A 13,025-nucleotide genomic window follows, 5' to 3' on the forward strand; every position below is an offset into this window, starting at 1 on the left:
ATCGCTGTTCTGATGTCCAGAAGCTCTTTTCGGTCATAAGAGACGGTAGCAGCAACATTAAGTACAAAATAGCACAGTTGGTTAGGAGCCCGTAAAACCCACCAGCCGTACATCAGCTGGTAGACAAGCCCTCTGAGGCCTTTTCCAACACTTATGCTGCTCGCTCTTTATAGCATTCCGAAGGTGAATCACAAAGATTAATGGGAAAATGGTGAATAGAGTTGACTTAAACATAATTTACAGAGAGCAGTTCTATATCAATGTGAGAAACATAATAGGAATCACAACAGACACAGAAGGTTTATTTTATCAATTCATGATGTTTGTTTTTATTTTTGGAGTAAAGATAAAACATTTCTATAACGTAACATAAAGTTGTAAATAATAAACAATGCATAACTGGATAGAATAACACACCAACCCATCATCACCTTGGATCCAAATACTCACCCAAAAAATTATCCATAGAGATAGCACATACAGTGCCTTCGGAAAATATTCAGACCCATTGACTTGTTCCACATTTTGTTACGTTACAGCCTTATTCTAAAATTGATTAAATAGATATAAATCCTCAGCAATCTAAACACAATACACCATAATGAGAAAGCGAAAACAGTTTTTTCTAAATGTGTGTAAATGTATTACAAATAAAAACCAGATACCTTATTTACATAAGTATTCAGACCCTTTGCTATGAGACTCAAAATTGAGCTCTGGTGCATCCTGTTTCTATTGATCATCCTTCAGATGTTTCTACAACTTGATTGGAGTACACCTGTGGTAAATTCAATTGATTGGACATGATTTGGAAAGGCACACACCTTTCTATATAAAGGTCCCATAGCTGACAGTGCATGTCAGCGCATAAACCAAGCCATGAGGTCGAAGGAATTGTCCGTAGAGCTCCGAGACAGGATTGTGTCGAGGCACAGATCTGGAGAAGTGTATCAAAACATATATGCAGCATTGAAGGTCCCCAAGAACACAGTGGCCTCCATTATTCTTACATGGAAGAAGTTTGGAACCACCAAGACTCTTCCTAGAGCTGGCCACCCGGCCAAATGAGCAATCGGGAGAGAAGGGCCTTGGTCAGGGAGGTGACCAAGAACCCGATGGTCCCACTAACAGAGCTGTAGAGTTCCTCTGTGGAGATGAGAACCTTCCAGAAGGACAACCATCTCTGCAGCACTCTACCAATCAGGCCTTTATGCTTGAATGGCAAGACGGAAGCCACTCCTCAGTAAAAGGCACATGGCAGCTTGGAGTTTGCCATGAGCCACCTAAAGCCTTAGACCATGAGAAACAAGATTCTCTGGTCTGATGTAACCAAGATTGAACATTTTGGCATGAATGCCAAGTGTCACATCTGGAAGAAACCAGTCACCATCCCTGCAGGGAAGCATGGTGGTGGCAGCATCTTGCTGTGTGGATGTTTTTCAGAGGCAGGGACTGGGAGACTAGTCAAGATCGAGGCAAAGATGAACAGAGCAAAGTACAGAGATCCTTGATGAAAACCTGCTCCAGAGCACTCAGGACCTCAGACTGGGGTGAAGGTTCACCTTCCAACAGGACCACGACCCTAAGCACACAGCCAAGACAATGCAGGAGTGGCTTCGGGACAAGTCTCTGAATGTCCTTGAGTGGACCAGCCAGAGCCTGGACTTGAACCCAATCAAACGTCTCTGGATAGACCTGAAAATAGCTGTGCAGCAACGCACCACATCCAACCTGACAGAGCTTGAGAGAACCTGCACAGAAGAATGGTAGAAACTCCCCAAATATAGGTGTGCCGAGCTTGTAGTGTCATAACAAAGACGACTCGAGGTTGTAATCGCTGCCAAAGGTGCTTCAACAAAGTACTGAGTAAATGGTCTGAATACTTTTGTAAATGTTATATTTACGTTTTATTTTTTATATAAATTAGCAAAAATGTCTAAACCTGTTTTTGCTTTGTCATTATGGGGTATTATGTGTAGCTTGATGAGGAAAAAAATACAATTTAATCAACTTGAGTATAAGGCTGTAACCTAACAAAATGTAGAAAAAGTCAAGGGATCTGAATACTTTTCGAAGGCACATTACGTTTGATTACAAAAAATGTATTTCCATAACTTACGTTTCTTCAAACAAAAGCTCTGAATGTGTGTCTGGAACTCGAAGTACAGTCAGTCCGTCACCTCCCACTAGGGTTGCAAAATTCTGTGAACTTTCAATAAATTCCCTTGTTTTCCATGAGTCCTGGTTGGATGACTTGAGTCCTGCTTACTCCCTCCTGCGTCCGGGGAACCCTCCAACTGGGATTTCGGGAAAACAAGTGAATTTCTTCTATGTTCCCAGAATTTTGCAACCCTACCTCCCACAGACACATGCTCCTCTCTCAGACCACCCAGACACAGAAATCAGTTGTATTGCTTGTATTCTCGATACAATAGTCCATCATAGGGAGTAAACACTCACTTTTGTTCCCTAACTGTATGCAGTGGCTGATAAGAAACCCATGTACTATGGGTGATGTGATGGACTTTCTCTTTGGTTCTGATGAACATACCATTAGAAAAGCAGGCCCGTTTTGTCCAAGACAGAACATTTCCTGTTAAACTTTGGTTGCTATGAACATGTTATCCTGACTCCCCCAAAACCCAACCCAAGGATATCCACTATCTTGTGGTGGTGGACCCCATATGCCAGAGAAGTTGGGCATTCGTCCAAGTCAACTTTCACACACAGACGGACAGAAATGGTGGAATCCCAAGTCTGTCTGAAATAGTGTGGCAACAGGATGAAGTGAGTGAAAAGGGCTAGTTGGAGCTGAAAAGGGAGCCTGCTCAAAATAAACATGGTCAATAACAAAATAGAGCACATCCTATTCCATAGCTCTACTAATGTTATAATGAAGTGTTATTTACCCTAAAATGAAGTAAACAAGAAACTAATCACACATGTAACATGACTGAATAAGTGTTTTCAGATGTCATATGGGACCAGCAGCGTGTATTGGCTCCACTCTACAGCGTAAAACATATTATTGAAACATGTATGACTGTTCCATTTCCCATCAAACTAAGCTGCATTAATGGATGTGGAGACTGTGACCCCTTTCAATCCATTTTATCATAATCTTTAGCAGCAAGTTCAGTTAATACTCCATCCAGCTTAGTCTCAACTGACCCGACCCAATTTACTATGTGAATGGCCATTACTGGCAAAAGCTTAGTGATTCACAATGATTTAGTGTTTTTGGAGGTATGAAATAAACTCACTGATTTAGAAATACCTAAAGTGAAATTGTTTGTACAACTCTGTAAATCACTTACAAAAAAGCCTTTGAAAACATCTGAAGTTGGATGTGGAACCACCATTTCAGACAGAAACCCAGTAAGAGGTGAATTTAGTTCAGTGCGTGAAACATAAGAGTGGTTGCTGAGCTAGAAACATAAGAGTGGTTGCCAAGATAGAAACATAAGAGGTTGCCGAGCTAGAAATCAATAGTGCCTTAGAGATATGCAAGAGACTTAAGAATGCTTTTGAAACAATTAATTTGGCTGAAATTTTGAACTTCAGCCAAAGCAAAAAATTCAGCAACTTTTTGCTCTAAATCACTTAATGGATTCAAATGAATCCATGCTTAATAATGATAAAAATGTCTGATTTATATGTTTATGAAACAAATGATTCATAGACTATTAATCTGACATCTTAATTGTAAACGAGAGAGAGAGAGAGATAAAAAGATTCCACACAAAACATGAGCAACAAACCTGCTTTCAAACAGGACAGTTATACTAATCTGTCAATACCACATGATTTGTAAAGTAGTGGCTCAGTGTCATGTGTTATAAAAGATAAAATGACAAATATTCATCACACAATTATTTGTCCATGTTAGGGTTGTTAGTTAAAGTTGAATCATGTGTAAATGTCTCAGAAGAGGTTAAACAGTACATGTTTGGAACACCTGACCTATCTGAGGTTGTGTTGGGCTGGGGTAAGAGAGAGGGGCTTTAGACAGACCAGTAGACAGACCCATGTCTCTGGGTTGCATTCTTGCACTGTCCCCGGGGCGGGAGGTGGACTAGAGAATCACTGACCAGTATTAATGACAGAAACAGAAAAGATGGAAAACAACAAAAAGACAGGGCTGCGAGCATCCAGACAAAGTTCACCAAAAGGTGAAGGATTATTCATTCTGAGAGGCCAGGCTTCACCCCTCTTCCCAGACAGAGCCACCCATTTTCACTGACTCAGGTGGTATCAAGCGTGCTGTGTGGCCAGCTCCTGGCCAATGAAGCGGCGCAGGCGCTCCAGGTACTGGCTGTACAGTTCGATGTCATTGTGTCCCGCCCCCTCCACCCAGAGTGGCTCCACGGCCTTGGGACAGCGCTCGAACAGAGCCAGGCCGTGGGAGAAGTCGATCACCTCGTCCTCCGTCCCGTGGATGATCAGCACCGGCGACGTGATCTTAGACACCTTCTCAATGCTGATAGAGAGAGAGGAAATGGAGTTAGAGTCTTGGGATAAGGGAAGCAAAGGTAGTCACTAGATTACCATGTGTGTAACAACACTGTTATAACTAAGTATGTTCTTAAAGGATAACCATGGACAGAAAGCGCTGTACAGACTTCTGTCTGTTTTAGCATGGCCGGTTAGTGCAACCTGCCCTCTGCAACTGTGAGCACTGACCAGCGACTGTTGCCAAACAGGTATAGGAACAAACAGGACAGACAGTAGATAAATGAGAGCACATTATTGCTGCATGTAAATGCATCTCCCAGCTCAGCTCAATCAACTAGTTCAGAAGGAAGAGAGTACTCATTGTCCTCCCTCTGTCCCACACATAACTGTGGTTTGGCTATAAGCACATACAGATCTGAACCAAGCTAGTATTACATTACTGGGAGTCCACTGACCGGATGGCATATGGCAGGGGTCGGAAACAGGCGGCCTGCGGGCCAAAACCAGCCTGCGAGTCATTTTAGTTTATCAAAAAAGACTAAAATCACAAGGAACTCAGCAAAAACTTTTTATTCCTACAAATACTTGTTCAAGTGTACAAATGAGCAGAATTTTCTGGCCCCCGACCATCCGCTTGGACATCGGTCCTCGGCTGAATCGAGTTACCTACTCCTGGAGTATGGGAGTCAGTGTGGGCTGAAGAGTGGGGAGAGCCAGCTAGGCAACAGGCACCCAGTGGTGGGAGAACTCAGGGGGGTGGAGGAGAACACTGGAGGCTTTCACCACAGAGCAGAAGCATCCTCGTCACGTACTCTACTCCTACACTGGCACTGCCTGGTACTGTACCGGAATTCTATTCAGTGAACCAACATGTGATTCTAATGGCTCAAATACCACACCATCACACTTTACATAATAAAGGGTGATGATATGATAAAATGACTGGAGGAGTCAGTGTTTATGACACCTGCTTATGATCTGATGCAGAGTGAGAGATGACTCAGTTGTGACTCAGATGTGATGAGGCTGTTTCCCCATAGAGAGAGAGAGAGACTGAATAATGTAATACATGAAAGAGATTGCAGTTCTTCTCCTTTTAGTTGGACAAATCTTTTGCCACTTACATTTCCATTTCTACACTTATATCCTAATCTCATCGTGTGCTATTATGTGAAAATGCCAAAAGGCAGACAGACAAGCAGTCAGAGTTGAAGATAAAGAGATAAGGAGGTTACTCACTTGGGGAAAGCATCAAAGCAGTAGGTCTTCTTGGTGTCTGGGAAGGCCACCCGCATGCCAGAGGTGAGGGGGGAGTGGAGCACCACGGCAGCACACTCATACCGAGATGCCAGGTCGACCGTGGGCACGGTGCCAATGCTCTGCCCGTACAGGATTATGTTCTCTGGGCTGATGCCATATCTGATCACAACCAGGAAAAAAAGAGGAATTAAACACAATCATGTCAGGGAAAAGCTAGGAGTAGCAAACACTAAAACAATTTGAACAGGAATCACTCCTATGAAGCCTAAACTATGATAATATATAATGACAACATACTTTAATCATATAGATCTAGGAGTAAACGGATAACAAATGTCTGCGAACATGGCACGCCTAACATAAAAACCAGCTGTAGCTCCATAACATCTATCCAAGGACAGCCATTGATAACACAGCATCCCATCAAACTAATGAGACCAGTCCATTAGCTGCATGAGCCTGTCATTGTGTGACATCACCCCCCCCCCTCTCTCTCTGTAAGGTGACATCTCCCGATGACGACACAGCCGTCACTCCCTGACATGGTGATGTATAGAGCTCCAGCCTGCCCAGCCCTGTGAGTTGGGTAAGTACCGTGTGCGCAGGGCCTGCCAGGCGGCATCAATGTCAGCGTAGAGGTTCTTCTCTGAAGGCTTGCCCGTGCTGACACCGTAGCCGGAGTAGTCGTAGGAGAAGATATTGCAGTTGATACGCGTTCCCAGGCCGATATAGAAGCTGCTCATCTGGCCAAGGTCCACCGCATTGCCGTGAGAGAACAGCACTGTGAACCTGGTGAGAGAGGCCACAGAGAGACAACTAGGTTACCAAGATAGACCGTACCTGGTCTTTTTACCTATCCTGACCTGTACTGTGTGAACAGCAGATTCCCATTAAAACCTCAGGAATTACCGATTTGAATGGGACTTGAATGTGCCGATTAAGGTAAACCGGTTACGGCCACAGACTGAAGAGAGGACTAGTTCACTAAGTTTAACTCCTGTCTTTTTACTTGTTCTCTATTACATGAATAATAGGGTTGCTATTCCCCAAGCATCAGCCATGTGCTTTCTATCCAGGAATGCAAGCTGTGCTCCCTAAAGCCACTGGATACTCTCTATTCCCTAAAGAGACTTGGCCCCTCCCATACAGTAAGTAATTGCTTTGCTCTTGGGCTTTTTACTCAAAATACCCTGAACAAGGAGTGCCATATTACATTCACGTGTGATACTGGCACTACATCAAGTGTAACAGGACCCAGTCCATGCCTTCACCAATCAATTGAGCTGATTACTGAAATAAATCAACAGGTGCAACAAGTAGGCTACCTGAAGCCATACCATGTGAAAACATAATGATGTATAAACTCTGAAAACCAGACTATCGATCACCAATAGACAAATTAGATTATCACAACTCACCAATATCATCTTACAAAACCACATGCAAAAAATGAGAGCATGAATTGGGGTAAAAACAAGGAGAATGGTATCGGTAGGTCAAAGAAGATGGCATGAACAATGAATGAGGAAAGCAGGAAGAGAACAGGTTTGAGATAGCCTGACACAATGAGGAAGCAAGTACAGGAAGTAAAGAAATAGCACACAAGCAAAATAATGGCATAACAAAAACAACACAAGAGGAACAGGGGGTGAGTTTATCAGAGGATGTGTGACACATGGTGAAACAATAGAGCCTCAATGAGCCAAGGTGTGTACACACACACACACACACACACACACACACACACACACACACACACACACACACACACACACACACACACGTGTGACTAACCTGGCAGTGGGGGCACAGCGGATGTACATGCATCCCACTCTGTTTCCACGACTGGAGCGGGTAAGGAACACATCTGTAGCATCCAGTTCTCTCTGGGAATACTGGAACTCGGCTCGCTCTGTCAGGTGGAGCTTCCATTTTCCTTCTGCAGGACCAGTGCTGACTGAGCCCCCTACAGCAGCTCCAGGTACCCCACTAGCTCTGGATCTCAGCCCTGCGGTCCCTGCTGTCCCCAGGGCTACAGACCCCTCTAGGTCTGGGAGGAGGGAATATGTAGGCTCAGGAGGCAGGAAGGCAAGCTTGGCAGCAATACGGCTCGGAAAGGGGGGGCAGCAGAACAGGCAGCATAGCTCACTGACAGATAGGCCATTCATTGTCCACTCTGTGGGGGCAAAGACAGATGAGCACTGTGATTGTATGTCATTCTGTACTACAACGGAATTTGATTCACAAATTCCACTGTAGTTAAAAATGTTCTGAACAAGACTTGACAAATGTATCTCATCAACGGTTAATAACAATAACAGAACATCGAATTCAGGCCTACCTGTTATTGAGAAAGAAACTAACTACCATGCAAAAATCTACCAGAGATCCCAAGTCAAAACAATACTCTCCAAAAACAAAACAGGGAAAGTTGTCCTGTCAGCAAAAATCAAAATGTAGCTAAGTCAGTAGTTTGAAAATGTAATTTTGAAAGTAGAATCGGAGGATTTTGAAGTATGGCTGAAGTCCACGTGAAATCCATATTTCCAAGTATTGGTTGTTATTGAGGTATTTTCGTGCGCATCAACTTGATCATGGTTGGAGAGAATTGAGTAACTTTAGCCAGCAGGTAATGTTATAGCTACTTTGCCAGTTAGCTAGCTAATGACTAACTAATGAACAACTGTCTGGATCTGGATAGCAGAAAACACCCACTCCGTTTATATCTCATTACACATAACTGCAGCTGACGGTTTGCTGATAAGTGTCTATCCCACCCACTGTAGTCAGCTGTAGCTAGCAGGGTTCAACAATGTTGACCTTCTACTAGCTACCTAGCTAGCCTACAAGCGAAGGAGTCAAAGCGTTCACGTTAAGTCGTGCCTTTAAAACACGTTCAAACTGCAACGAAATAAGTAAACACAGCAGCACTGCTAAAAATGATGACAAAATGACAAATACAAATTTCGGATTAACCACAGATACCAAATCAAGGCTGGCAATCTAATGTTAGTTAGCAGAAATGTATCCGCTAACTAGCTAGCATTGGGTAGCCAGCTAACTAGTTTAGGTATTCAGACCTGGAAACACCGTCTCCTCAGATAGGACCGTAATTTATGGACTGATGCAAATATATAGCGATACTTAAAAAACCAAGCGTCCAGGATACCCGTTTTGATAATCACATATGTTTTGTGGTTGAAATGATTAGTTTCTAGTTGCTAGCTAGCTACTGTCATGTATTAATCCATTCCATTGGCTGTGCAATATTTTTTTTCCTTCTGTTTCGCCGCGTCCGGAAATGACAGTGAAGGGGGAAAGCTTCCAATGGAAAAGCGGGGGAACTTTGATCGTCACTAGTTACTACAAACACTACATTTAAAAACAGCATTTTTTCCCTACAATTTATCTTCTTAAAATAGGATTTAAAACGTTAATTTATAACCACACTACTAACCTTATGCATAACCATAGCCTTGAATTAAGAATAAAAAGCAAATGGTTGTTTTCATGTATTTTTTACGATATAGACCATTTTGACATTGTGGCTGTGGTAACTAGTGGAAACCGAGAACTTTATTATCAAACAGATCTATGTTACAGGCAGCGTTCGGGAGCAGCAACACCCGTGATGTATCATGGCTAAATTGTGATTTACCAACTGATCAAGAAATAGCATTGATTAATTAAAGCACAGATAGAACAATGACGGAAATAGTAATGGATTATTTTTGTAGGCACTTACTCCACCATGGTTCGTTGGACTGAGCATATGAGGAAAATTAATGGCGTTTTTGTTGGATTTTTGGATAAACGCAGAAAATAAAGTCTGTGGTAAAAACATGTTTCATATATATTTTCTATATATACCTTTGTCAATTTGATCTGATTTCCAATATAGGGCTATGGTATTGCACTAGATTGTTGTCTCAAAAACATCTCGTCTGTGTTTGACCAATGACCAGTCATCAGCATTGGCACGCAAAGGCTAGAGCGCATATCCAGAGATAAGTGACCAGAAAGCACTTGCTTCATTTTCTCAGGTTTTGCCTGGCAAAAACAGAGTACAGTTTAGCAAGCTATTTCAGAGTCATCTTCGTCAGAACAATAACAGACTACCACCTGGCGATTTCATTGATCATTTTCATATTTCAGATAGGCCTAGTTTGGGTGGCTACTGGTTATATGTCTAAAGATGGCTGTAACATCGCACTGCCTTCAATATTATGGTATGGAGATGTAACATATTCTGGCGAATTAATTATGGTATTTGTGAGGAAAAAATGGGCTACCCAGTTGGCAACTAGCATTCTGCGGGCAGGCGGTCGATCTAAGCGATTGTGTGCTTTGAACCACTGAGCTAGCGAACAGATTGCTGATTTGTGAATCGGGTGCAGCGCAATCGTCAAATTGTACACTATCGGTCAAAAGTTTAAAAACACCTACTCATTCAAGGGTTTTTCTTTATTTTTACTATTTTCTACATTGTAGAATAATAGTGAAGACATCAAAACTATGAAATAACACATGGAATCATGTAGTGACCCCAAAAGTGTTAAACAAATACAAATATATTTTATATTTCAGATTCTTCAAATAGCCACCATTTGCCTTGATGACAGATTTGCACACACTTGGCATTCTCTCAACCAGCTTCACCTGGAATGCTTTTCCAACCGTTTTGAAGGAGTTCCCACATATGCTGAGCACATGTTGGCTGCTTTTCCTTCACTCTGTGGTCTGACTCATCCCCAAGCCATCTCAATTTAGTTGAGGTCGGGGGATTGTGGAGGCCAGGTCATCTGATGCAGCACTCCATCACCTTCTTGGTAAAATAGCCCTTACACATCCTGGAGGTGTGTTGGGTCATTGTCCTGTTGAAAAACAAATGATAGTCCCACTAAGCCCAAACCAGATGGGATGGCGTATTGCTGCAGAATGCTGTGGTAGCCATGCTGGTTAAGTGTGCCTTGAATTCTAAATAAATCACAGTGTTACTAGCAGTGCACCCCCACACCATCACACCTCCTCCTCCATGCTTTACGGTGGGAAATACACATGTGGAGATCATCCGTTCACCCACATCTCACAAAGAAATGGAGGTTGGATCCAAATATCTCCCATTTGGACTCAAGACCAAAGGACAAATTTCCACCGGTCTAATGTCCATTGCTCATGTTCCTTGGCCCAAGAAAGTCTCTTCTTCTTATTGGTGTCCTTTAGTAATGGTTTCTTTGCAGCAATTTGACCCTGAAGGCCTGATTCACACAGTCTCCTCTGAACAGTTGATGTTGAAATGTGTCTGTTACTTGAACTCTGTGAAGCAGTTCTTGAAATTTTCCGTATTGACTGACATTCATGTCTTAAAGAAATGTACTGTCGTTTCTCTTTGCTTATTTGAGCTGTTCTTGCCTTAATATGGACCTGGTATTTTACCAAAATAGGACTATCTTCTGTATAACCCCCTACCATGTCACAACACAACCGATTGGCTCAAACGCATTGAGAAGGAAAGAAATTCCACAAATTAACTTTGAAGAAGGCACACCTGTTATTTGAAATGCATTCCAGGTGACTACCTCATGAAGCTGGTTTAGAGAATGACAAGTGTGCAAAGCTGGCATCAAGGCAAGGTGTGGCTATTTGAAGAATGTCAAATATAAAATATGTTTTGATGTGTTTAACACTTTTTGGGTTACTACATGATTCCATTTGTGTTATTTCATAGTTTTGTATCTCTTCACTATTATTCTACAATGTAGAACATTTTAAAAATAAAGAAAAACCTTTGACCGGTAGTGTAGGGAGAGGAGATTTCCATAAATGAATATCCAGCTCCAAATATTGTTTGGTGACACTATTAACTGGTTACTTTGCAAGCTCACCAGCAATGGAGTGTCAATGAACAATAACTAGCATAGGCCTAGCTACTGGTCTTATGGTAGGTCTTGTGGTAAATTTATCAATTACTTATGAAGCTTGCATTTGGAATTTGTTATTAAACTGAATTCTTACATATCAAAATGTGTTAGACAAAATAATGAAAAGGGTTGTCTGGTAGCTTCAATAAATAGACAAAGATTTGCATGTATAGCATTTATTTATTTTTTACTTTACTTGAGATGTAAAACAAAACTTGTCTTGACTCGACTTGATCTTAGAATGCACGACTTGGACTTGACTGGAGACATGACCCGTTCTACTTGGGACACGACTTGGACTTGACTGGAGACATGACTTGGACTTGACTGGAGACATGACCCGTTCTACTTGGGACACGACTTGAGACTCAGACCTTGTGACTTGCTTGTGACTCTAATAATAGTGATTTGGTCCCACCTCTGGAAAATAGGTGTCAGCATATTTTCAAAAATGTAGTTTGTTGCATGGATCTCTTCCAGGATATAGTAGTTAGTAGCTTTGTCACTGACTGGACCGTTTATAAGGTACACCCATCTAGTATTGGGTTGGACCCCCCTTTGCCTCCTGAATTCTTAGGGGCATTGTATAAAGTGTCGGAAATGTTCCACAGTGATGTTGGTCCATGCTGACGCAACGGCATCACACAGTTGCTGCAGATTGGACGGCAATACATTCATTCTGCAAACAGCCCGTTCCATCTCATCCCAAAGATGCTGTATTAGGTTGAGGCCTGGGGACTGCGCAGGCCACTCAAATTAACTGAACTCGCTGTCATGTTATTCCACTCTTCAATTGTCCAGTGCTGTTGATCACGTGCCCACTGAAGTTGCTTCTTGTTTTTAGCTGATAGGAGTAGAACCCAGCGGTCATCTGCTGCAGTAGCCCATCTGCGACATGGATCAATGAGTTGTGCATTCCGAGATGTCGTTCTGCATACCACTGCGCCGTTATTTGTCTGTTGTGGCCTGCCTGTTAGCTTGGACGATTCTTGTTATTCACCTTTGACATCTGTCCCACAGGACTGCCACTGACTGGATGTTTTTAGTTTGTCGCACCATCCTCGTAAACCCTAGACACTGTCCTGTGTGAAAAACCCAGGAGGGCAGCCGTTTCTGAGATACTGTATCCGGCGCGCCTGGCACCAACGATCATACCACACTCAAAGTTGCTTAGGTTACTCAATTCACCCATTCTAACATTCAACAAACAGTAACTGAATTCCTCAATGCCTGTCTGCTTTATATAACAAGATACGTGACTCACTGTCTGTAGGAGTGATCCGTTTTTGTGAACGGGGTGGTGTACCAAATAAACTGACCGGAGAGTGTGTGTAGTAAACAACTTACTCAACACATTTAACATAGTTGAAAGGTGAGGTATACCATCAT

At 42.5% G+C, this 13,025-nt stretch overlaps 1 protein-coding gene across 2 annotated transcripts; it reads right to left on the reverse strand.

The window, feature by feature from the left end:
- Positions 1-300: 300 nt before the first annotated feature.
- On the reverse strand, positions 301-9,034 carry LOC118359202 (alpha/beta hydrolase domain-containing protein 17A-like). Of its 2 annotated transcripts, none has more exons than XM_035737563.2 (5): positions 8,796-9,034; positions 7,510-7,891; positions 6,310-6,504; positions 5,695-5,874; positions 301-4,480 (listed from the first exon to the last, which is right to left on the reverse strand). In XM_035737563.2, exons 2-5 carry the CDS (start codon positions 7,881-7,883, stop codon positions 4,255-4,257), a joined length of 975 nt encoding a protein of 324 aa, XP_035593456.1. In that variant the 5' UTR covers positions 7,884-7,891; positions 8,796-9,034; the 3' UTR covers positions 301-4,254. The 2 variants fall into 2 exon arrangements, with proteins under 2 accessions (XP_035593456.1, XP_035593455.1); XM_035737562.2 differs by having other exon boundaries at positions 8,057-9,033.
- Positions 9,035-13,025: the final 3,991 nt, after the last annotated feature.

The sequence above is a fragment of the Oncorhynchus keta genome, chromosome 26 (assembly GCF_023373465.1).
Source record: "Oncorhynchus keta strain PuntledgeMale-10-30-2019 chromosome 26, Oket_V2, whole genome shotgun sequence".
NCBI classification, from domain to species: domain Eukaryota; kingdom Metazoa; phylum Chordata; class Actinopteri; order Salmoniformes; family Salmonidae; genus Oncorhynchus; species Oncorhynchus keta.